This window comes from Tinamus guttatus, unplaced genomic scaffold (genome assembly GCF_059628265.1).
Source record: "Tinamus guttatus ecotype Peru unplaced genomic scaffold, ASM5962826v1 Tinamus_guttatus_pri_ptg000112l, whole genome shotgun sequence".
NCBI classification, from domain to species: Eukaryota; Metazoa; Chordata; class Aves; order Tinamiformes; family Tinamidae; genus Tinamus; species Tinamus guttatus.
The window spans coordinates 802132-827312 of NW_028288646.1; the positions used below are offsets into that span (position 1 = coordinate 802132).

Genomic DNA, 25181 nt, shown 5'->3' on the forward strand with positions numbered 1-25181 from the left:
CAATTTAGAAACTATTTCTATAAATTGTCATTACACATCACTGCATTCTCAGTACCTAACACAGCTTCAACTTTTCAGTGCACTAGGGACCAATTTCGTTCTCATTTTGCAGATGGGAAAACTAAGGAATAAGGAAAGGAAGTCATGTCCTCAATACCTCACAGAAAGTTCACAGAAGTGTTAAAACGCAGACAAAGCCTATGACTCTGCCTGTAATTCACATTTTAAAAAAATACTTTCCTTTTCACTCATTCTCTGCTCTTCTATATGGAGAATTTTAATTTGCACCCAGGCTACTCTAATAATAAGGAAAAGGTTTCTCCTGACCTCACAAGACAACATTTCAGACTGTCATGCACAGAAATCAGTTATGAGACAAGACAAGACGAGTCTTTTATAGATTCTTATATCCCTCATCCCTTAATTTTCCTTTCCATCAGCAGTGCCTGACGCAGGCTAGAACGTTCAGAGGAAAGGTGCCCCTTAGCTAGGAGGACGTAGGATTTAATCTGTATAGATTATATACATATATATGTGTGTATATATAGGTATAAACTATGCTCAACACATGAATCCTGTAAGAAAGGATCAGCTCTAAAGCTGCTCAGTCAGGGACCTGCCTGAACACCAGTGGCAGCTCTGACCAGCAGAGGACATCGAGGGGGAGACTTTTTTCTAAGAAAAATGATGACCTACCTATATTAACTATTTTCTGTTATGCTTTTTGGTCACAAATTCAAATGTACAAATGTTCAAATGTTTTTAGGTCATTTTTTCAGGTTCAGCTAAATAAACAGAGTCAGTTTATGTAAAGATTCTCAAATTTCTCAGTGGGGAAAATGTTTAGCACAAATGTTCATAGCTACCTTGCTTGCTTGCTTTTAATGAAACCTGAAAATGTTGACCTTCAACTCCCACAGAGAAAACACAGGAAATAAAGGAACAACTTCTGCATAATATCAGGATCCACACAGCAGCATCTGTCCTCGTCCCCCCAGCTTCTGCATGTCGCATACAAACCTCAGCACTATATGGGCCCCGCATTATATATCTCAAAGAAAACTACAGATCCTGTAGGGGCAGAAACAGCCCAGTTGAGATCTCCATATATCATATTGTGTAAGCAACAACTTTTTTTCCCTTTTTTTTGTTTTCCTCCATTTCTTAATTAATGGAAGCTTTTATTCTCTGTAGGTAACTACGCTAAATTTTACCACAGAACATTCTTATTCCATCTCCACAGCTGAGCAGAGCATTTAGGAGCTTGTTCCCAACAGCAGCCACCTTTATATCATAACAATAATGGCACTGGGAAGGAAACATCAACTGTTCAGGTCCTGTAAAATTATCCTCTAAGGACCAAAAGAAACCTAACATCCAAACCTCAAGAGCCAAATGTGCTTGGCACATTGCAGAGTGTTAGCTGTCTTGTGCAATCTTATCACAGTTATATACTAAATCCACTGCAAAAATAGCCTCGGCAAATTTGTCCCAAAACTGTCATCCTTAAATTACAAGTAATAAGTGAGAACATTGCTGCATAACGCAATGCACGAGATGGCCAAACAGAACAGACCACAGAGTTCAAACTCTCAGGAAGTCTCATCTCATCCAAGAAGACATTAAAAGGAATGAGATTATTTATTTCACTGAGCAAATGCTTCCTATATCCATAAGTTTTGAGTTCTCCAAGCCCCGCTAGCCAATAACCTCCTAAACTGATTACAATTATTTTCTACAGCCAATACAGCAAGCACAAGAGCGTCAGATTTGTGAAACTTCACTCAAGAAAATAATAAATCCCTTGTGCTATTCCGTTTCATCTGCAAGAGTTCAAAAACCTTAGTTAAAAGTGGTCTGACTAACATATACTTATTTACCACACCAATGGGGAAGATGAAAATCTAAAAAGATTAAACTATTCATCAGATTGGACACGCACAAAGGGATTAATTTTAAGTTCTAGAGAACTCAGGAACAATCCACTACGAAATAATGAATAGCACATCCCAAGGTAAAGAATTTATCATGTCTGTTTAATAATAATAAGAAAAGGTCTTTAAATAAAGACAGAACACTGTCCACCAAGTCCCAAAGACTTTGTCTCTTGGCATCCCTTTCTAATTCTACCCAACATACAGGCTCTACTGGCACCAGAGTGAGAAATCTGCAGCTCTCATCCATCATGTTTTTCTTGCCAAGAAGCGAAACACTGAGAACATCAAGGATGTATTTCCCTCGTCCAGGGGCTGCTTACTTTGTTCAGCTAACATGGGGGAAGGGCATATCCACATGAAGAGGAAATTATTTCACAAAACTTTAAACTGAGGGAAATGACCTTACTTAGGAAAGCCTGAAAAATATCCTTTTGTTTTGATTGTGTAATTTACTGTGATACGTGATACTCCGTCTGTTTGCAGCTATTCTGGGTTTGTGATATGACTCACAAATTCCATTGCCAGTGAGTTATTTCATTCTAATTTCTAAAATTACTTAAATGTTTTATGGAAACAATATATTTAATCCAATATCAATTTCTTTATGTACATCTATTTATGATGCTATTTCATAAATTAAGAGTCCTACTCCTAAAGTAGGAATTGCTCAAGAGACAACTCTATAGAGCCAAAACTGGAGTATCACTGAACCCAAAGCTGTAGCATAGTGACAGTGCAAGGAAGGCTTGAGCAACGTGTTCACCCTTTCCAATACTTCGTATTTTGGATTTTAAGCTACAACATTAGCATCTATGGTCTCTTTTCCTGGAAAAGAAATAATAATGCCTAATTTTTTGCCTCTTCCTCTTAAAAAAAGTAGATACTTTTTCTTGCATAATGACAGGATAACAGTAACAAAGCAGCACATCTTTCCCTTCCATTCAGCAAGAAAAAGATCACTCTTCTGCCTCTGTCCCTTCACTTTTTTGACTACAAGTGCATATGTTACAGTTCAAAAAAATGTTTGTCATTAGAATGCAGTTAAAGAATCTGTGCTGATATAATTTGCATTCAGAATTTGCTATAATGGTAGGGGAGATTAATGTATTTTTGGTCTTTCCTTAAATCATTATTTTTACATTTTGGTCCTCATGATGGCTCTGTACAACGTTCTACCTACAGGCAGTGAATTTCTGACTTACTCCTTCGAATAAAACAAGAAGTGTCAGTTGTTCCAGAAACATATTAAGAACAGACATGGCACATTTGCAAATAAACAAAAAATAAGGTAAACTTAAACTTACCTCAAATTTAAGTAAGTTAGCATTTGTAAGTTCACTATTGCATCCGGTATAATTTTAATACAATTATGGTAGAGATTTAGTGTTTCCAATGACACAAAATGGCACACCTCTATAGGAATCTCAGTTAATCTATTCTTGGAGAGATCTGAAAGAGAAAAAAAAAGGAGACGATACATTTTTGAACACTAGAAATGCATATTTACTTTGAGAAGCTATGCTTCTTTAATAAAGATAAATGCTATCACACACTAAGATAGCAAATTCTGCCAATATTTTCTTTATACAAGATAAAAGCAGTGCTAACCTTTGGAACCTTCAAAAGGAGAACACAGTGTGTAAAAGAACAAACATTCAGTTTAATAAAAAGTAATTATTCACAAGATGCAGTATTGTTGAGGAAATGCATGCAAACAGAAGTGAGTATAACTTTCAAAGTTTTCATTATATATATCTGAAGACCAATACACAGCTAGACATTTTCAGTAAGCTTTCAAAAGAGCCCCCTAGATGCCTATCCAAACTAAACTGTATTTGCAATACCTCAATTTATTAGGAAAGAATACTACCTATAAAAATGATGAAGATTTTTGAGGATGCATATATAGCATATATAGCATAAAATACACACAAGAAAACAATGCTGGATTCCAAATCCTCAAGTCCGTGCAGACACAGAACAAAAGTTTTCGATTTTTAAGTAGCTGTTTATTTATCATTTTAAGCACACAAAGGAAAATCAGTACGAAGAAATGTGACTGAGCTTTACTCCTTGGCAATACCACAATATGAAAAAAAGTATCACAATTCTGACAGGAATCCAAGTAAAAGACAGTTTTGTCATGCATCCAAGTTAAATACTAATGTATGTTGGTGTGTAACAGAGTTAATGGAGTTCAAAGGAATGCTTAAACAGAGCTGCAGAACAACCATTAGGAACAGCACAAACCTCCCCACAGCACCAAATGGAAAACCTGACCTGAAGAATGGTCACCTGCGTCAAGTGGAAGGAACAGGTATGCACCTGGGCAAGAAGAGAGAGCTGTCTGGTGGGAAGAAAACAAGAAAAATGACATGACGCCCTTCTCTCTTCTTCCCTGATGCTACTTAAGCCTTCTCCCTGATCCTTCAAAGCTTATTTTCTTAATCTACAAGAAGGGAAAATACAGCCAAAGGACAGGAGAACCATGCCCAGAGTGCTGATGCTCTGCCTCCTCTCTTTAAGACCATCAAATAATGTTGCTCTCTTAAGCAGACAGCAGAAGCCTGAAGACGCATTGAACTTTCTTTGCGGTGTCAAGCTTGTCCACTTGCTGTGCAGAGGCACAGTTTGAGCAGGACTTCAACACTAACCTTGTGAGGGAGGTCTCATTTAGTACTACGTAAGGCTAATAACATGGAGCATTAACTCACTTTCTCCTTTCCTCCACTTCTGCAATTCAACTCAAGCTCTCCCTGTTTTGGTGATGCCCTATTTTAAAGGAAGAGAAAGCTCCTTTGCTCCAGGGTTTTGAAACCACACTGTTTTCCAGTTAGCACCAGAATCCTTGTTTATTAATCCAGGGTTCCAGAAAAACGCAGCTGCCTCCCTCTCCTGCTGCCTTTCTGGCCAGGTTTTCTATTAGACTCTTAACAGCAGGTTGACATGTGATTAAACTACCAGTGTCATGCAGAGGGTCTTCATAGAACCTGGTCTCAAAGAAAAGTCTTTGGCCTTTTTTTTTTCCTTAAAATAACACTTTACTGCATTGGCATCACTATTAAATTACCCTCCCTCCCTTCTTCAAGGAAGAAAGGGCAGTAAAGATGCAAAACAGCGAATTTAAATTTCAGCCTAGACTGAGGAGAGTCCTCCACGGACACGGACGCTACACAAAAAGCAACCTCTCACCCTTGACACATCGTCCTTCTTGAACGAAACGAAAACTTGGGAACACAAGAATGTGACTTCTTGTCACAGTATTAAAACTATAGCCTATCACCTGCCCCCACCACCTTTCCCAATTCTTTTCACATCCAACAAAAGATGATGTTACCATAACATACGACTTTTTCCCGAAAAAGTGCAGCCACCTCTGGAATGACCCTGTCCATGTATCTGAGCACTCATATTTCAAGAATTATGTCAAAAATGTCTCCTCCTACACACCTGAATACTACTGGGCACCATCTTCCCAGGAAAAGCAACACTTATTTATCAAGTGAGTTCATCACTGCTAGGATCTTCCAAATATTACATTTTGATATTTTCCTTCTCAACTAAATGCTTAGTTTTCACCTCATCAGTGTATTAAAGACTGTCATATAATACTCTTTAAAACACTCAGAGTCAGAAGTGAACACTTGATAATGAGACCCTTTGCTCTATAGCTGTCCAAAGTGTGGGTATACCCATACCCTTAATTTTAGTCTTCTATATTTAACTAAGTCTGTATCCTACAAGCATGGTTGAGATCCCAAATTACAGGAAAAAAAAAAAGGGGGGGGGGTTGTACTCCTCCTTTTCTTAAAACAGATCAAGGGCTGCTCAATCTGGCATCTGTCCTAAGGATACAGGCAGGCTAGGAATCCTTGGAGGGCAAAGACATACAAATGTGTTGCCATCTTCCCTATGCCACCTTAGTAGCCAGCTTATGTTGGCTCCTGACGGAGCGCACAGACATCTGGTTAGAAATTATCATTTGGATCTGACCTTAAGAAACATCAACCGCCATGAGAGCATAATTTAAAAGTACCAAACAGGTACAAATATTTTTTTACTCTTCAAGTTCTCTGTTTTTCATTCAATTTTAGCCATGCTTCACAATTCATAAATAAATGTTATGATTTGAGGCTACTCACACATAGAACAGAGTAATTTTTAAGTTATTTATATAAATCAATCAGACCTAATTTTCAGTATAATATATAGATGGGTATAATCCGTATACTTCTTATATACAGACGGGACCTTTCAAATTAACAAAGCAGTGATGTAAAAGAAAGCACAGCCGACCACTTCAAGAATAAAATCAACTTTAATGTTTTTGTTTTTCCTGATTATCCTTTGTTCTTGAGGGTTTTAACACTGCTAAACTGAAAAAGGATGAAAAACAAAACCACAAATGATTATATACAAAATCATTCATGTTGCTATCATGTGAGCGTGTTATATCATAAAAATGTTATGTCTGTTAGTGTCAAGTTGTCACAGATTAAGAATAAGCCCATTTCTGATCTGTTATATCTATTGTTGCTTGATAAAAAAATAAATAACAAAAATTAATTATATCCACAGCACACAAGAAATAACAGCTACTTAAATAAATAAACTTTAAAAAAAAAAAAAAGGGCAGGAAACTGCCCGTTTTCAATTTGCAGGCGACATCCGCCCAGACAACCATCCCACCAGGAAAGCGGGAGCACTAGAACGAGCTTCTGGTGTGCTGTAAATGCAACACACTATTCCTTCATTTGTGACAGCAAGAGATTTCAAAGCACATTTGCCTTTGCTTTGTTTACCTCCTGCTAATACCAAGTTTGTTAAAATTCCAAAATAAAGGAAGGAAAAAAAAAAAAGAGCAATACAGCTTAGAAAAATAGTAGATGTACTCTAGATCTCTCTTAGAGAATCAGCACAGCTCTGGTATATACACCTAGACATAGTGTAAAGCATTCTGCCACCAGAGGGACCAAACTGGCACCTGTCAAAATAGCCAGAATAACATGATATCTGCTTACATCTTCCATCTACTTTTTCCCCCTAGGTGGTAGAAAAAAAGTATCATCCCATAGACAAATCCTATATTTTACTTGCAAAAAAACAATGCGAAGCTATAAAATACTATTTAACTGTAAGGCATCCACCTAGCTTTTCATCTTGTGGTGTTGTAGTGCACTTTGCCTGGGCTTCCTGCTGTCTGTCCCTACCTGATAAGAAAGGTTAATGACTAAGGTGCTGCAAGATGCACAGCCAGCTTTTGGAAAGAGGGAGCAAAAACCTCTATTAAGCCTGGTACCTAATGCATTCGATTTTGTTCATGAAAATTATGCCGGAAAGAATGAATGGTCTTAACTCAGAAACGTTTTTGTATGTGTTCTTTAGCGGTTGGAAACACAAAGCAGCAGAAGGCAAAGAATGCAGAATACAGTAAAAAGAATTCTGCATAGCTAAAATTACTCATACATGTATTGTGTCAAACGTTTTTATTACTGCTATGATAAAAACACCTTAGCCTTATGATTTTACACAGTGTAAGCGAGTTTCCAGAGTCCTCCTTGTCACAACACACTAACGGGCAAGTTCACCAGCTAACACTAGTGATACAGCCTGCGTCTAACATTATTTTCTCATCGACCCTAACTGCCACACCAATACAGCGGTTATTGATCTAGTAAGTAGAGCAATACGACACTATAGCAGTTGTATACATTCGTTATAGCCACCATAGGACACCTGAAGCAGGCGCAGGGAGGGCAGAGCAGAGGACAACGCCGCGGTCTCCGATGTGGCGCGTGCTGAGGCCTGGCTGGGGCAGCAGCCACTAGAGGGAGGCCGGATCGCGCAGACACAGCCCTGGCGCGAGCCGCGTTTCCCCAGCGTCTCACTGCGAGCCGCGTTTCCTCAGCATCTTGCTCCCCCAAAGACACACTCCATGGGGCATGAGGAGGACAGGAAAGGGAAGGCTCACCTCTGCAGGCAGCCATGTACACAGTCTGAGGTAGCTCAGCTCCTGCAACAGCAACATTTGGCCTGTTCAAGCCAACCAAGTACGTCAGGGTCAGCCACTATATCTGACGAACACTGCTTTAAAACCTCGTTTCTGCCCAAAGACCCTCACCTACCGTTTCACTCTATTTCCTCCACTACCACATCTGGATTAAGATGCCAACATAAAAACATCCGAGTTTCATTTTTATCTTATGCTTCTCCCTCCTCAAGGCACCCGGGATTTAGCGTTGGCAGAAAAATCCAGCTCCTGAGGAGGCCCCGCTTACATGGGAAAGCCGAAGCTGCCGTGGAAGGACCCAGGCCTCCCTATAAATAAACTTGCTAAGCACCTTTCAGCCTGTAGATCTGCAGATAGGTATTAACCAATTAACCAAAACCCAAACACCTGTATCCCAAGATAGGAAGAAAATAAATAAATAATCAGGCAGTAAACACCTGCCATCAACGGAATGACCTTTAATAACATGTGGTATGAAACTCCGAGTTAATGGGCCATGCAACATTCCTCCCTCTCCTACGCCGTCCTCAGGCAGGAGGATACAAGCCATTAATTTCCCTCCTCCTTAATAAACGACAAACCTGAGAAGGATCAATAGATTTAACTCATAAGAAAGTAGTATCTGCCCTGGCTCTTCTGTGGAAAGATGAAATTCAGGGAAAAGTTCACTTTGCAACCAGAAAGCCCTCAGGATGAGCCTCGGCCATCACAGGTACAACTGAATTATTTGCATGGAAAGCTGTGAGATGAGGCAAACTGCAGGCTTTGAGGGCACCAGAGTAAGGCTTGGACTATGAAGTTCTTGCCTGAAATGGAGAATGAGGACAGACCTGAAATCAAGACATGAACTGCTCTCTGTCCCAAAGACAGAGACCCCAGCAAAGATTTATTCCAGCATCTTCTGTTAAGATTCTCTTGTTTCAGTCACAAAAATCTGCTTTCTTAAAGCTATTGATGTTGGAAAATAACATTTTCTACTTGCACAGGGGAATTCCGTTCCTGGTCCACAGACAACACTACCAGAAAGAACAAGCCAAAAGCAATGTCAGTGTTTGTTTTTCACTGCAGCCTCAATGTTAATAGCTACCATTATTATTTTCCCTATGGCTGCAAACACAAGAAGGCTTTTCATGCCATCTAACATAAGTCCAGTGACCTTCTGGAAGAGGAGGCACCACACAGTTACCATCTGATAGGAGCTAGAACACTAGCTCCACACTGGTGAAGTACCTCACGGTTGCAAGCACATCTTCTCACTTGCTGCACCCTGAGGATGATTACTTTCCAGACTCGACAGACTACAATAGAACATTTATTCTTAATTCATTTTTATACAAGAACTGTGTCATGTTCTGCAAGAAAATTTGTTACAATCTGGAAAGGGAACAGAAGCTATTTGATCTTTCACTGTATGAAAGGCATGTGGGGAAAGGTATCTGATGCTAATTCACAGTGACACCAAAAGCGCATTACTCATCTAATCACTTCCCTTTCTGTCTGAGCATCTCCCCCAAATGCCAGTGTATTATGTAAATTATTCATCTACTCCTTTTCCCTCTAGTCTTGAGCTCGGCATGGCATAATTATGCTTTATCTACACAAATTTGTACCATAAAAGGCAGTTTATGCTGTTTAGCACATCCTTAAACAACGAACTAATCCTGTGGTTATTGCACAGGAGCTACAAGGTTTGAAAGAAACGGCTAAAAAATACTGCAGGAATCTGCTCAGACATTACCAAAGGTAGAGGTGCCAAGAAAGAAAGTCCTGGAATGAACAAATTAAATTGTAATAAATAACAAAAACCAGATGGTTATTCCTAGATTGAAATAAAGAAAATAAATCTAGCTTTCATTGAAAGCAAAATAAACATAAACCATACTGTCTCCATCCTTAAAAAGTCAAACAAACAGAAAACCCACCTACCTAGAATCTTTGGAACTATAAACTATTTTTTGTATCAAGATCCTTAGCTTCTGCAACAGTTTCCAAGATTCATTTTTAGTTTAAGACAGTGTTTCTCAATACTCTTTTTTGGGAGGAAAAGCAAAACCACATAGATATCTCCTACGGTACCGCTGCTCTCAGGAGAGAGTCCAGCCTTGATGCTACAGGCGTAACATTACAATTTTAACGTATACTTTAACTGAGATAAGAGTATCTTTTTACCAAGAGACACATAAGATATGTTGACTGCAAAAAAAAAGACTGTAAGAAAAAAAAAAAAAAAGACAAAACCCCCTTCCTTCCCTCCCATATAATCAATTCAGTGGTGGTGAGTGGGCAGGGAAAAGCAGCTTATCCTTGCCTAATACTTCTTGGGAACACAGGTGGGAACGAGGCAGCAGGTGCCAGTGGCAGTTGGGGCTCAGGCTCCAACTAGATGCACCAACAACATCACTATTTAGTTAGCAGCTGCATGGCAGTATGCACTTTGAAGGGACATTCCTTCTTTTTCTGTTTTGGAATTGCCTCACAGACCATCTTATGAAATCCTTAAAAAAGGAAAAAAGAAAAGAAAAAAGAAAAGCTGAACCATACAGCCATCAAAGTTACTGAGGCTGCCTGGCAATCCCTGATTCCAATAGAGTCATTTCTGCTGCCTTCATTATTTTCTCTTCAAATTCTCTTTCAGGTGCCCTAGTGTCCACTTCATATGCTTACTAATAAGTGATATTCCTCCATAAGAATCATTTTGGACTGTTTTCTTTCTGAGATAATTTTGCTCTATTTAACGAGTACCTTACCCAATGTCTTCCCATTTCCTTGATGGTTAAGGTGTTCCCGGTGTGGTAACAACAGCATTAGCACAGGCATGGGACAGGCAGCATATAAAACAGGAAAGAGGACAGGAAGCTGTCCCTAAGCCCACCAACACACATCCTTCTCAGCAATAATGAAAACAAAATACAAGGAACCACCTTCTCTGAGCTCCCCCATAGACTATAAGCCCTCCAGATTTACAGGTGGATGAAATGGAGTCCTGAGAAGAACAGGCTGTGTTATTCCCCATTAGCTACCAGCCTGATGAGGAGAAAAAGTACAATTCAGATCTACTTTAAAAGTCCAGGAAAATTAAAGAATACTTCACATGAAACTGTTCGAGTTAAATTACCCCGGCCAAGAGGAGGAGGAGAAAAAAAAAAAAAGTCTTCCTCGCACAAGCTGTGAGCCTGTGGAAACTGGTGACAAGTCACAGTGTGAAACACACAGAGCTGCAACCCAGGGCAGCTCCTGCAAAAGGAGGAGCCAAACTGAATGATTCCCAACTAGAACTGGAGATCTGGGGAGTTCACCTTGCACTTTGGGCATGGAAAATAGGAAAGATTTTTAAGTACTTAACCTGTTAGTTTGGTCTGTCTCACAAGCAGATACATTTACAAACCTCTACTAGGAGACAGTGCTGAAATATTAACTCTCAGTTGCGCAGCTCCATGGGGGATACTGAACTAATGAGAGCACCATTGCTATTAGTGACTGAACTTTCATTAATATCTTGAAATCTAAATCAGCAATTTTGATTCAACTCAATTGTGAAGTTGTTAATGCCCTCCAAAACTACCTTGCTTAATAACTGACATTTTTTAAATGTCTCTTTAATAACAATTTGGTCAACAGGCAGGCAGTTAAAATGATCCACTGGTGATTTAATAGATCTTGTCACCATTCTGATCTCCCTCAATATTATAATTATTCTCAGCAGACACTTACTCTTCACAAATGCCTTTTCATGACTCATATTTAAGTACCATACTTAAGTACCAGATTCTTTAGTCATGCCCAGGAAGAAGAGGACACATCTGAGGGAATTGTGGTTTTAATTTGGAAACTGTATGGCCTTCTGATCAGCTTACAACTCTTTTGTGTACAGCACATTCTCCAGCCTTGCATCCCTACATAATTCATTTTTGGTCCAGCCTCTTCTTATTCTAAGAATCAATACCCAAAAGTTTCCTAGAATTTCTACAGTTTTGGTTTGAACTTCTTACAAAACAAGGTCATGATGAATAAGAGCACAATTCTTTACTCTCTATCAGCTAATATGTACATAAACAAACATAAATACGACTTATATGGGGAGGAAAAAAAGGCCCAACTATTCTGATATGATAAAGTGGAGCATCCAACTGGCAAACCCTTCTCTTGAAAGATGGCATTACCATACACCCTCATGTATTTACTATGTTTCTTAAAGAAAAGTCCCATCTGGACTTTGTTTATTCAAGATCGATAAAGAAAACAGAAAAACAATTTTAACTAACACCAGAAGCTTCTACTGTGGCTTGTGATGGGTCCTCTACCAGGATCACCCGCAGTCCTGTGGGAGATGCTACCCAAGAGGCCACATTATTGCATCCCAGCTATATACCCTATACATGACAGTACAGGGCTGTTGTGGCTTGTTCTTCACAGATGATCTGCCTTCTGAATACAACAGTATTTGATTTCACAGAAAGTTATTTTTAAGTGCTGAATGGGAATAGAAATAACTATCATGTGCTATGCTCTTTCCAAAGGGAAAGGTTGAAAGGGTGGTGAGATTAGCAAGACTTATGACTATAAATCAAGCATCTCAATGTTTAAAAATGACAGAATTAAACATGTTTAAGCAAACTTAAGATATATTCCTTCAAAGTCTACTATATTACACCTGAAGTCTTTCTCCAGAATCGTGTGTAGATACCATATTCTCCTGTATCTCTCCTCCAAGCCTTATATCCAAGGGCAGATTACAACAGGTTCTCCTGTCCACCTGCCACCTATCCAAAACAAAATTGCAGGATTGACAATCCAAGTAAAGCTCTTCTGCCCCTTGTGCAGTATAAATTCATCTTTCTTAAACAAGCATGACAACAATCCTCCATGCAAGGGTTCACTATTGTCATGTATAACGTTGTTAACAATTTCTTGTTCCTACTGAAATCTCCCGATATAGTCTTAGCATCACATTAGACTTTTAAGATTTGCTGCATTGGTGGCTTATGAACATCTTTACAAGTGTCATATACATTTTTTCCTCTGTTATTTGCAACTGATAAATTCATGACTTTCAGTACAGGCTTGAGTTATTGACTCTAAAGTACCTGACTTTTTTTGACTGCCTTTTCCCTGGACCATTCTACACAGACCAACGAGTGTTTCTAACACCAAGTATTCCCTCATCAGTATCATAAGTCTCTATTTTCACCAACAAAATGTAAAAATACCTAAGAAACACAATAGTGAGCTTTAAAAAAAAAATCCTAACACCAGTAATCTTTCTAAGAAAGGAGGTTACAGAAACAAGGTTAGGTACCATGGTTGAAATTAAAGAAAAAAAGGTAAATGAAGAATTTTGCTAGCAAGTAAAAAGGCAAGCAAAGGTCATTTTTATTATGAATTTATAAAAGTGTTACACTGCCTTAAGTGCTACCTAGCATTATAAAGGAGCAGAGCTTTAGCATATTGGTAAGCTAAGCCAAAAACCAGAGCACTTGTATGAAATACTTGGGTCATTTGGATTCTTAGGTTTATTGCCATTTGTCACTGCACTTTCGTAGCTCTGCTGCTGCAAAGTGCTTGAAAAGAATGTGGCCCAGGCCCTTCCTCCTCACCACCTGATGCAGACATCTCTGATTACCAACAGAAAAATCAGTTCTTCCCATTGTCCACTAGCGAGACTATTTCCTTACTTGAAGTACAAGATTTAGATAAACCTTTTTTGAACAATTTGTATGCCATAAAACTACTTTTACTAAGTATAGTCAGAATTACATTTACTTTAATGAAGTATGTGGTCACGAGAGTTTTGCAACGAACATCTTATGTGAAATGACACTTAAGTAACAAGAGAAAGGAAGGGAACGCAGAGTCAGGGTGCTTTGCCTTCAAGAGGAGACTGTGGTTTGTTTGTTTGTTTTTCCTTATTTTTCCCAGGACATAAAAACACAGTTTCGCTTTTCATTTGCAACTGGAAAAAAAATGCAGCCTCTGAGGAAGGCAACAGGGCAGGAGCATTTTCTCCACTGAATTCTGTTCGTTCCACTTCGGACGCACAACGTGCACAGCTCCTGTTCTTTGGTTTCAGGACGCAGAGTTTATGCTACTATACTGTTTCATAGTACTGGCCCTGAGGGGGAAAATGTAAATACCTCCCTCCATTGCTGAGCTCTCGAATGCTGGCAGGCAGTTCCTTGTCACCAACAGCAAAGTATTTTCTTCTCAAGGATAAGTAATTTGGTGGCCTAAAGTCACTGTGTAAACTATGCCTGTTTTAGACGAATCTCAAAAAAATACGTTTACAAAACATAGCAGAGATTTGTTTTCGAATAAAACAGAAGTAGTTCTCTTTCTACAAATAAGAGGGCATTACTTGAAAATCTTTCATTTTTATTGTTCCTTAAGAATCAAAGATTGTAAGGACTGCTGCACACAGATAGTTGATGGCTTACTATGAGCACACCTGTTACTAAAGATTATAAAAAGTCTTTTTATAGTTATTAGTCCTTGCTTCAGCAGCCCTTTCCACAGCCTGGATATACTCAAAGTGCTTTGGTTTTCTTTAAAGGAAAATAAGTTCCAGTTTGGACAGTACGCAACTGCTACAAAAACGTTTTTATTTTGACTGAAACATAATGGGAAAACATCTCGGTCTACGGAAATGTTATGCATGTTAAACACGCAAAGAGAGGGCAAAGACCTCTCAAAAGCCCCATTCTCAGTAACATATTAATCTTTTAGACATGCAAAAGATAATTACCACAAAATGAAAAGATTTTAAGATACTGGAGGTCTCTTGTGAATATATTTCTTTTCAAACGGGACAATTAAGCAACTGGTAGAATGTACCGCTTTGTCGCCTCAAGCTGCGACGAGTTGGAGACAAGGGAGTATATTGCCAGCCAGAGCAGCCTACATTTTCTAAATGGTTTCTGCATTCTCCGTGTCCATACCAGCAGATGATTTGCACATGGGGCACAAATGCCACTTCCAGCTGTTCTTTGCTCCTGTTTTGCCCCAACTTTCCGTCCTTTCAACTGACACTCGTGCAGTGAGCAGCTGTATTTCCCAAAACCACTACCAAACACAAAAGCCACCTCTGTGTCATTAAATATACATATTTTTATATATCATCTTACACAAATACGCCCTTTCTCTAAGGGGCAAACAAGAGAAAATCCCACTAAACCCAACTCATTAGCTCTCGTTCAGTGTTTTTTAGTAGCTTTCAGACCATTTCTGACCAAGCAAAAGTCTATTCTAAGCTTTTTAGCCCACTTTAGCTATCTCAGTAGTATTGCAGTGTGCCTTTTAAGATTTCTATGGATCTTTCATACATTTTTCAGCAAATCAGATACAGATTTTTAAAAATCTAGAGTAAACTTATAAACTGATAAATGCAGATCCCTAATTTTTCCCTAAATTGTGAAGTGTTCAAGTAACCATATACTGCTTATAAATCCTAAACATTATTTCTCACAGTGTTCCAGGTTTACTGAACTGTGAAGCTCATTAACCCACTGCAAAGCTCACCGAGAACTTCCCGAAAGCACTATCTGTGCAGCATAAACATGGGAAGAATTACACCGACTCCACTGAGAATTACCCATCTTAGCAGTCAAAATATAATATTAAAATATTTTGCTTCAGTGAACTCGAGTGAGAAAAAAATCGTGCATTTTTTTTCTCATTTTCAAGGGGAGATTTAAGCAAAGATAACTAACAAAAAGCCCAAGAGAACTGAAGCAATTTAGAGAGGCCTATATTATGAAGGAATCGTATAGAAGAACGTATACTTTCAAGCCCAGCGTACAGAGCTCACAGGGTTTCTTTTTCATGCTTACTTTACTCCAAAACTCGGTCTGCAACGCAGCTATGCTGGACACCTAGCCTAGGGCAAGAGGCCAAGCGAGTTTAGCTCCACTCATGGCCTAAACAAAATCTGTGTTTTGATACACACAGTCATAGACCACTGCACCCCATTCTGGCTTGCAGGAAAACCCTGCGGCTGTATCTGTGCCATTCTGTGAATAGCACCAAACAATTTACTAATTTACCAATTACCCAAGCTTTTTCAACAGTGCAACATAATCCACTCTTGCTTTCCCAAAACACTGCAAGCTAATTTGAATCGAAAGGATAGGGGCATATGCTTAAAGTAGGAATTTTTAAATCATTTCAGCCTGCTTTTTAATTCCACCTTTTTCTTCCTCTTTTCAGTAAAACCAGAACTTCACTGGGCTATTTTATGGTTCCCATAAGAGCTAAATCATATTTAGTCAAAGGCAACTGCCCCTATTAACAGAGTCCTGACAGCGCCCAAACGCTTTCGCTGTGGATCACAGTCAGCAGCTGACACGTAAGCAGCAGGGGAAGCCCCTTGCAATAAAGAGGCTTCAACCATGGGTAAGGCTACTTAAGTATATGAGCTTCAACCATGGGTAAGCCTATTGCAATATAGAGGCTTCAACTATGAAACTTCTGAAATTCTTCTGAATTCAGAATTCTGAATTCCAAGCCCTACCCAGGCTCAGGAGTTTACAAGCATTAAAAAAAGACATTAACCATGCTATTATTACTAATAATATAAATGTTTATTGACAGAATTGTGAATGGTCTCAGCTGTTGCTTTGAAAGTTTAAGTGAATAATTTATAGCAAACACAGCTAATCAACAGCTCAAGAGAAGGAAAGAAGACAGAAGCTCTTGATACAGCTGAAGTCCAATATAGGAAAGGAAAAACAGCAGAGACATCTGGAACTTCACAGTACGTGAGACACGACAAAAGCCTAGCTTGGTTTTTATACCATCACTTCCACAGTATTCCAAGGTCATTGCCTACAGTGTACTATGCACATCCAAAGTGCCCTGCTTCTAATTCTACACTGAGCAAGAGGCTTCAGAGGACAAACTGTAGTCTCCCATTTATTCGCTGGAGAACAGAAACCAACAAATCCCCCCTTCCTGGCAGAAGGGAGGAAGCTGTCCTGTGCCTTCTCGAGGCATAGCATCTGTTAGGACTGATTCCCGTAAAATGATTTTTTTAAAAAATAAATTAGCTTCAGAACTGTTCCCCGATCCAAACAGCTTTACTGAGAGCCCTCAGATGAATACAAGTGTCTGAGTTACTGTATTGACTATATAAAATTGAAAATTTACTTAAAAATGTAGTAAAACTGAAACAATATTGAAAGTCCAAATGGAATTATTGTAGAAAGGTTTGAAAATAAAAATTAATATATAAAACTAACTTGTAAACATTATGAGAAGGGACGGTATATAAAATAACTGATTTACCTCATTTCAGCTTGGTCTAATCTTACAGTTGAGGAGTCCCTCTCTACAGCTTTACTATTAAAGTTTTATTTTTAACAACCACAAAATATTGCTCATCCACCACGAATATTAGTTCAAAAACAGTCAATATTTCGGGCTGCTGCAGCATTTTAAATTGTTCAAACTGGCAACCGGATTTTTTGCCTGCATGATGTTTGCTGCACGTGGGCCTTGGAAAGGGCAGACCGCTCACTCTCTGCCTTGCTCCTCGGGAACCACGAACGCAAAAACAGCATTAGCTGCATCTTTAGTAGGTATGATAACGGCATCACAGTCTAACTGAGGAGGCTTTGGAGGCTTTCAGACTACCTTAGCTTCAATGTTTCCTTGGCAAGCTGTGGAGTAACTAAACCCCATCAAAGGGAAAACCTAAAAGCAGCTCCTCAGCGGCACATATCGGGGGAGTCCTATTAAGTTGGGAATTCTCTTTGCAGTCATTCTTCAAGTGGAACAGTGGCCCGCAACTACAGTTATACAGCTGAAGATACTGATTTTTTATGGCTGCAAAGGCCAGTTTAAATGCTGTCAAACTGCTTTTTGACACTGAATAACCAGGTGATACACTGGAAGACAACTTAAGTGTAAAGATACTGTATATGGGGGAAAGCAATGTTATTTCACATATAAAGTGATGAGTTCTACAGCACAGCAAGTAAAAACCTTCACCTAACAACACAGGATACAAGAGTGGAATCCAAAATTCCTGGAGAAAGACAAAGTATCGCCAGAAGATCTGCCCTCTCCGCAGCCTGTTTAATGCTTGGCTGTAGCCTAAGAGGAGGCACACAGTGAGCCAGACTGGAAAAGCCTTTCAGTTCCTTTCTGAACTGGGATTGCAGAGGACAGAGATTTTGAGGTTGTAATAGGTTCATGAAAACAACAACCCAGTGCTCAATATCAATCAAACACAAATCAAAGAAAGAAGCAACTGTGCTGGAAGCAACGCCATCACCGTGCAAATCCAGGCCTAGGCACACACTAAAAACCTAGGCACACACACCGAGACGTGTTACGGGCTAAATGACAGTTATTTATATAAAGCATACTATCATCAGGATAGAAAAAGCTAACATAAAGGCCACGAGTTAAAAAGCCTGCTCAAAGTCAGAGTGATGATTTTGCTAAAGCTGTTGATTAACAGTAGTATAACAAGATTTTGGACTAAATGTCACTCATTTACCATACTTCCTTAGCTGCACAAAAATGGAAAATGAACCTACTACTTGACATTTCACTGCAATAATATTTTTCCCATTTCACTGTGTTACATAAGTTCAGTAAACTTGGCATCCAGCATTTTTAATTAAATGACAATTAAAATGTTTTTAAAGTTGACGCATATATTTAATATGCCTCGATAAACTTCCTCAAGGCCTTTATCACTGCAAGCTTTTGCTTACATAAGACACACACGTATGTATGACAGCTTCACATTTTAAGATGACAGGCGAATGAAAAAAAGGACTTCTGATGGAAAATGCTTGTTGCCACTTTGCCCATATAATCCCATTCAAGCCAAAACTGTCATATACACTGTCTCCTAAGAACAGATTTGGAAAAGAGCTGTTTCTTTTCCCACCAACATACCTGCATTTAAACAGATAATAAATACAGTTGTTTGGGGAATGCTGGTGTTGAGAACGGCTGCATCTGCAGAGCAGTGTGGTTAAGGCAGAGAGGCCTCTACAAGGTTTGAGCTGCTTTCTTCACCATTCTCCCTACATTTTCAAAGCTCTGGAACCAGCAACTGCACTTCCAGCAAAGCCAGCTACTGACCAGCTAGAAAATTCTTTAAACTCAATTTGTTGCTTACCGTAAGATCTATACTATTGATTTTTTTAAAAAAACATATAATGATTTTATTGCAGACTGACAGAAGAAACCACTTAGTGGAAAAAAACTAAGGCTACCTGGCATGCAACTTAATTGACCCGGAAAAACAACAACAAACTCTGAAGGTTTATATGAATAAAATATTGTACATAAATGAGGTCAAACATGATCTTTTCAAACCCAGTAACAAATATGTCATAATTTTAAATAAAGACAGAACTTGATAACAATGCCATCAATATGCTACATGAATTCCCAGAATATTTTTGCTTGGAGAGGATCTCTGGGAGTCACCTGAGCCAGCCTCCTGCTCACAGCAAGGCCAACTCTAAGAGCCTGTATGGGAACAGAGCAATAATATCCTTAATACCCCCAAGGATGGACACAGAGCAACCTCCCTGGGCAGCCTGTTTCAAAGATTGACTGCCCTGATAGAGAATTTTTTTTTTACTCAATTTCACTGAAACTATCTCAGGAAAAAAAAATAAAAAAGACATTAATACATACACTGTCGTCAACTCCAAATAACCCTACAGGTTACAATGACGTGGCTGCAGCAGAATGGGAAGTTGAATGCTGAGTGAAGAGGGCCTCAGACCAATTCATCATAAAGGCATTTATGAAGGAGCAAACTGGATTAAATCACCATTTTACTACAGCCAGACCCACCCTCCAATTTTCACAGGATTGAAAATCTAGATTAAAACACACACACAGGAACACAGACACACTATTCGCTAACATTTTGGAATATAGCACCTTCATTGGCAATATACTTAACGCACTAAGAAAGAGGATCACAGAATCACAGGATGAGTAAGGTTAAGAGGCACCTTTGGAGATCATCCAGTCTAACCCCCCTGCTCCAGCAGGGACACCTAGAGCACGTGGCACAGGGTGGCATCCAGGTGGGTTTGGAAGATCTCCAGAGAAGGAGACTCCACAACCTCTCTGGGCAGCTTGTTCCAGGGCTCTGTCACCCTCACAGGAAAGAAGTTCTCTCTCACAACAGAATCACAAATAGAATCATAAAATTGTTGAGACTGGAAAAGACTTGCAACATCATCAATTCCAAGTTCATTGTAAATGAAGATGCTTCCTACCTTCGCAGCTGGAAAAAACAAATATGGTTCAATTACCACAGCTATAACTGGTCTCTGACAGGTATATTTTACAAAACGGCTTCCTTACCCTGTCCATGATGCTTTACAGGGTCAATATTTTCTCATTAAAACAGAATAACCCAGCAGTTAAAATGCAAGATACACATGAGGTGGGCATTAAGGATGCTGGGGGGGGGGGGGGGGGGGGGGATAAGAGCTTTTTAGGATTAGTTATAAAGTGTATTAACTTTTTGAAGAAAATTAATAAGCTGTTTTCTCTGCTCTGCTGCTGATGATGAATCACTGGTTCATTACAACATATTAATATATTAATCAGCTGCTTTTCATCCTGTGGATGAAACCACAAGAACTGAGAGGATTTTCCCTGTAACAGTCATTAATATAAGTCTTCAAATACGTCACTCTGCATTTGTTTCTAAAACTCCTTAGCAAGCGTACAAAGATAAGAAAGAACAAACATACTCATTTGTAGAAAAAAAGAATAAAAAAGAAAGTTCCTTGAGGGAACTCAGGGAATCAGCTCAGGACATGCAACTTCCTGCACGGCTCAGCCTGGAAGAGCAGAGCCCAAGACGCAGTCGGTACCTTTATAAATCCTCCAATTTCTTCCATCTCAAAGCGAGTTCAAAGTGGGGCTCTTTCTCTCCACTGAAGAACTTGTTCATTGTCCACATAAAGCTTTTGACTGTACAGAACAAGAGTATTTGATCTCCACCAACATCTTCCCCAATTAGCACTTAGGATCTTCATTAATGGAAACAAGGCTATATGAGCAAGCAAGCACCATCCACAGCTCCCAAGCAACACCAATCGCCGTTTTCCACACGGCTTTCCCACCTGAGGAATGCTGGCCAGGAGCAGACAGCACAGCTCAAAAGCATACCAAAATTAGAAGTGTGGAAGAAAAAAAAAATACAGCATACAGAAATAAAACATCATCCAAAGCAAGCGAGAGCAGGTTGTCACCATGGCACTCAGCAATATCCTCTGAACTTAGTTTTTGCTTGTAAGGTGGAGAGCAAAGGAGAGTAAATAAGCCCAGGCTTCCTAGGGCTTTGTGTCTTGTGGTTCAACTGCAACAATCAAGTCCTCCTCTCCCTTACATCCCATGCCCAGAGCATCTTTGATACTGCCAGTTGTACCTGACTCAAAGAAGTCAAAAGCCCTGCTCCCTCAACATGAAGCTCCGATTTTTTTTTGCAACAACAATTTTAAGTGCATGAAACCCCAAAATAACGGCCCAGCTCCCTTCCGAATTACTCAGGGTTCCATCTCTGTACTTCCAACCTCATGATCCTACGACCACAGCCGCTTTCAAACTCTTCTAGAAGAACAGAGGGAATAAATAAACAAATAAATGAAATAAAGCATCACCTGAATTTCTAGTAATTTCTAGCATGAAGTATAAACAGAGGAAAAAAAAATCACTCAAGGCACACATTTCCATTTACGTCGGAAGGAAGGAGGCATTTCCAAGCCGTATAGCAGGTTGGTCAGCCTTAAGAAACAAAAGAACCTAAGCAGCTGCTGTTAACTATTAACAGCTTAGAAATTAGGATGTGTAGTCCTTCCTGGACTAAGCAATGACAGAAAGCAAGGAAAGAAGCTGATATTGCACAAAAAGCACATTCTTTACTTTGACAACCTACCCCTCCTTTGCAAATCTGCAAAACAGGTATCAATCCTAGGTGTATTATCTACTAGAACATATGTATGCATTATTTTATAATGTTTTAATGTTGGGGGCTGGAAGAATAACATTTGTGTAGCTGAAAATCTTGACCTTTTTCAATTCCTTCCAAGTAGTGCAAGGCTTGTCTGAATATAAACCAGCCAGCCTCGGTGCTCCTTATAAAAAATATAAAATAATTCCTTCATCTTCTAATATAATCTTACTGCAAATGTATTTAAGGCATTGGCATTCCAGGATCCAAGCAAGGTAAAAGAAGGAGAGGTCGACGAAAGTCAAGATTTAGTTCCTTTGCACTGGACCTCTCTGCATGTTTAAGAGCCTCATTTCCTGAGGAATGTAATTAAGTTGTGGAATTCTGGGACAAGGGCAGACTGTTAACTCGAGTTAACAGAACTATAAACAAAACTGCAGAAATGATGATGAAAAAAATCTCTATAGTACTGGAAAGATCCACGAGTGCTTTTGACAATACGTCAAAAACAGCTGCATAACAAACACTAAGCAGGAATCAAACTTACTACTTCCTTCTAGCTTTGGGAGTTGGAGACAAATTGCATTTATCGGGGGGAAAAAAACATCCCAAAACTGAAAGAGAATTTAAACTGTAAAATTTACTGCACAAGGCACCTGTAACAACCACAGGACACCGCAACACGTGCCTGGGGACTGAGGCCTCACTCACCGGTTCTGAGCAAGCTGGACCTCCGTAAAATCCAAGTCTCTCTCTAACAGGAGATGGTCTGTGCTCATTCTAAAAATGATAAGCAATTCCTGAGAAATATTCTTTTTAGTTCTTTCATTAAAGAGAAAGAAAAAAAAATCACACAGAATCTGTTCCAAACTGTAGAAATGAACTGTTTATATATCACAAAAGGATGAAAAGTCAGTAGTTTCCAGAATCTCCTTTGGAGCAGGCATGAGTTCTTACTTACTTCCAAGGAAAAAGCGGTTATGCTTTTGTTTTGATCAAATACATTTTTATATATATATATATATATGTGTGTTTTTTTTTTTTTTTTTTTTACAAAAGTAAAAAAAAAAATTAAAAAAACTATGTTCTATCAATTTTTTTTTTGGATAAACTCTAAGAATTCTGAAATTCCAACCTGGCTAACAAGCCTCTATTTTGCTAAGTAAAAAAAGATAACATGGTATTAACATGACTATTTCAAGACATGGGTAATGTCGCACAATGTCAGCCAAACTCAAGAGATGTTCATTCATCAAACTTTGGACTATTTTCCAAATACACTTGACCAAGCTATGACAAAAATAAAGTGTTTTAAAAGAGACCAGTAGGGTTACTCATTCTACTACTGATTCTCTTTGCTGACTGTTCAATACAGAAACTATATTTAAGCTATTAAGCATACAATATACATAATAAAAAGGCAATACATGCAAAAAGCCCCACACAGAATGCCAATAGGAAACTTCAATTGCCTAATTTCTAGTATTTTGCAATCACCTCTGCAAACATAATATTAAGTTATTAAAATATAGTTAGAAAAAAAAGTTCACAATCCCTTAGTTAAACAGACTTGCTTCTTTATACTAGTTCATGCACACTAAACCCATAATTTAGCTGCATTAGGTTATTCAGTAATTTCATAAGCAACCTATTTAAATTGGAAGACTCACAATTTTCCTGTTGTTTTCTACAGTCTCTTAGGTTTTTTTTTCCTTCTCATAGAACAACACAATTTACACTTATAAATAGGCTTTTTTTCCTTCTGTTTTACAGCTAAAAAAAAAAAAAAAAAAGAAAGAAAAACCCAAACTCTGGAAGCTCAGACAGGGCCCTAATTTGACAGCAAGGTAAATCCTGGCATTGCAATGCTCAGGACTCCAAAAAACAAAATCCTCTACCAAAATCAGAGCAGACACAACAGAACATTTGTTACCATCCCCTTTATTTCTGCTTTCAATATTTATCACCCTGGCAAGACATTCAGTTATGGAACCAATACAGCTATAACTATTTTGACAAAGAACCAGATGGTAAATTGCGAATGGCAGGTATCCAGCAGCACATGAAAAAATAACCCTATTTTCCAACACATGCGTGCCCATGAACACTTGAGCACAATTTGAGTCTCCCTACTTATCTGCAATATTATGTGACTGTGGCATTCCGTCGCCTATCTCAAGAGGGGTATTAACTGGAGAATATTCGGTGTGGGAAAGCTTCCATCCCTCACAAGCAGCACAACAATATAATGAGTGAAAACTGTGTCTTCCTCCGAAGCAGCAGCACACGTGGTGCTTTTGATGTGCCTGCCTTATTCCATTTTTCTTGGCTGCAATTCCAACAAACCACCAAGAAGGAGAATTGCCTAGTGTCTGAAAAAAAAGTATTAAGGTTAAATGTAACATCTGCAGTTCTGGAACCACCAGAGAACATGGCGTGGAATGTGAAAGTATTTTGAAAAAAATCAGCTCAATTTGAACTCCTATAAATAATTTCCTCTAAGGAAATGAATTTAATCACAATCTCAACTCATTGTGAAGTTGAGGAAAAAGCAAACAAACAGAACCCCAACACCACTAAATTTCTTTCAGTAAAACAAAGAAAGAAGAACCAGCTATTATCTCTGGAAAAGCAAAGGCAAGGGGAGAAAGAATATCTTGCATACTTCTGTGTCCACACCAAACCCACAAAAGCCCTACAAGTGGGGTTTAGAGAAACTGGTACACATCAGAGAAGCCTCAAACACCCACCCAGCTCACCAATGTGCACGGTGAACTAAGGGGCACACAATCACAGAATGGTTAAGGTTGGAAGGGACCTCTAGAGGTCATCTAGTCCAACCCCCTGCTCCAGCAGGGACACCTAGAGCACGTGGCACAGGGTGGCATCCAGGAGGGTTTGGAAGATCTCCAGAGTCATCTCTGAACCTTCTAGAGCTCTTGCGAGGGAGCTTGGGGATAAGTGAGGAACAGGATGGACAATTTGTGCAACAGCCTATAAAGTAAAATCCTCCCCACTGAAAACTCCTGGATCAAAAAAAATGAAGAATTAAAGCAGCCAACCATCATGGATTTCCCTGTAGATTGAAGATTTAGTGATCTCTTGCCTGTTTTTTCCTCCATACCTACTTAGAACTACCTACTAAAAAACCTTTCCAAAATCTGTTTAGGTTTCCTTGATAAGAAATTAATTATATACAACAGCTCTATATTATACATACTTGCTTAAAACAAATGATCAAGTACAACTTTGTGCACTGCTCCTAATACTTTAAAATGTTGTGCTTGCATCAGTCTCT

General features: G+C 39.0%; 1 protein-coding gene across 6 annotated transcripts in view; it reads right to left on the reverse strand.

Annotated features, from left to right (window-relative positions):
- LRCH1 (leucine rich repeats and calponin homology domain containing 1) overlaps positions 1–25181 on the reverse strand; it is a 109358-nt gene that overhangs the window by 54142 nt on the left and 30035 nt on the right. For all 6 annotated transcript variants that reach the window (XR_015913177.1, XR_015913176.1, XR_015913175.1 and 3 more), the window contains exon 2: positions 3242–3386. Coding sequence is in view for 3 of the 6 variants with exons in the window: in XM_088521028.1 (XP_088377154.1) it covers positions 3242–3386 (145 nt within the window). In the remaining 3 variants the exon portion in view is untranslated. The remainder of the gene's footprint in view (positions 1–3241; positions 3387–25181) is intronic.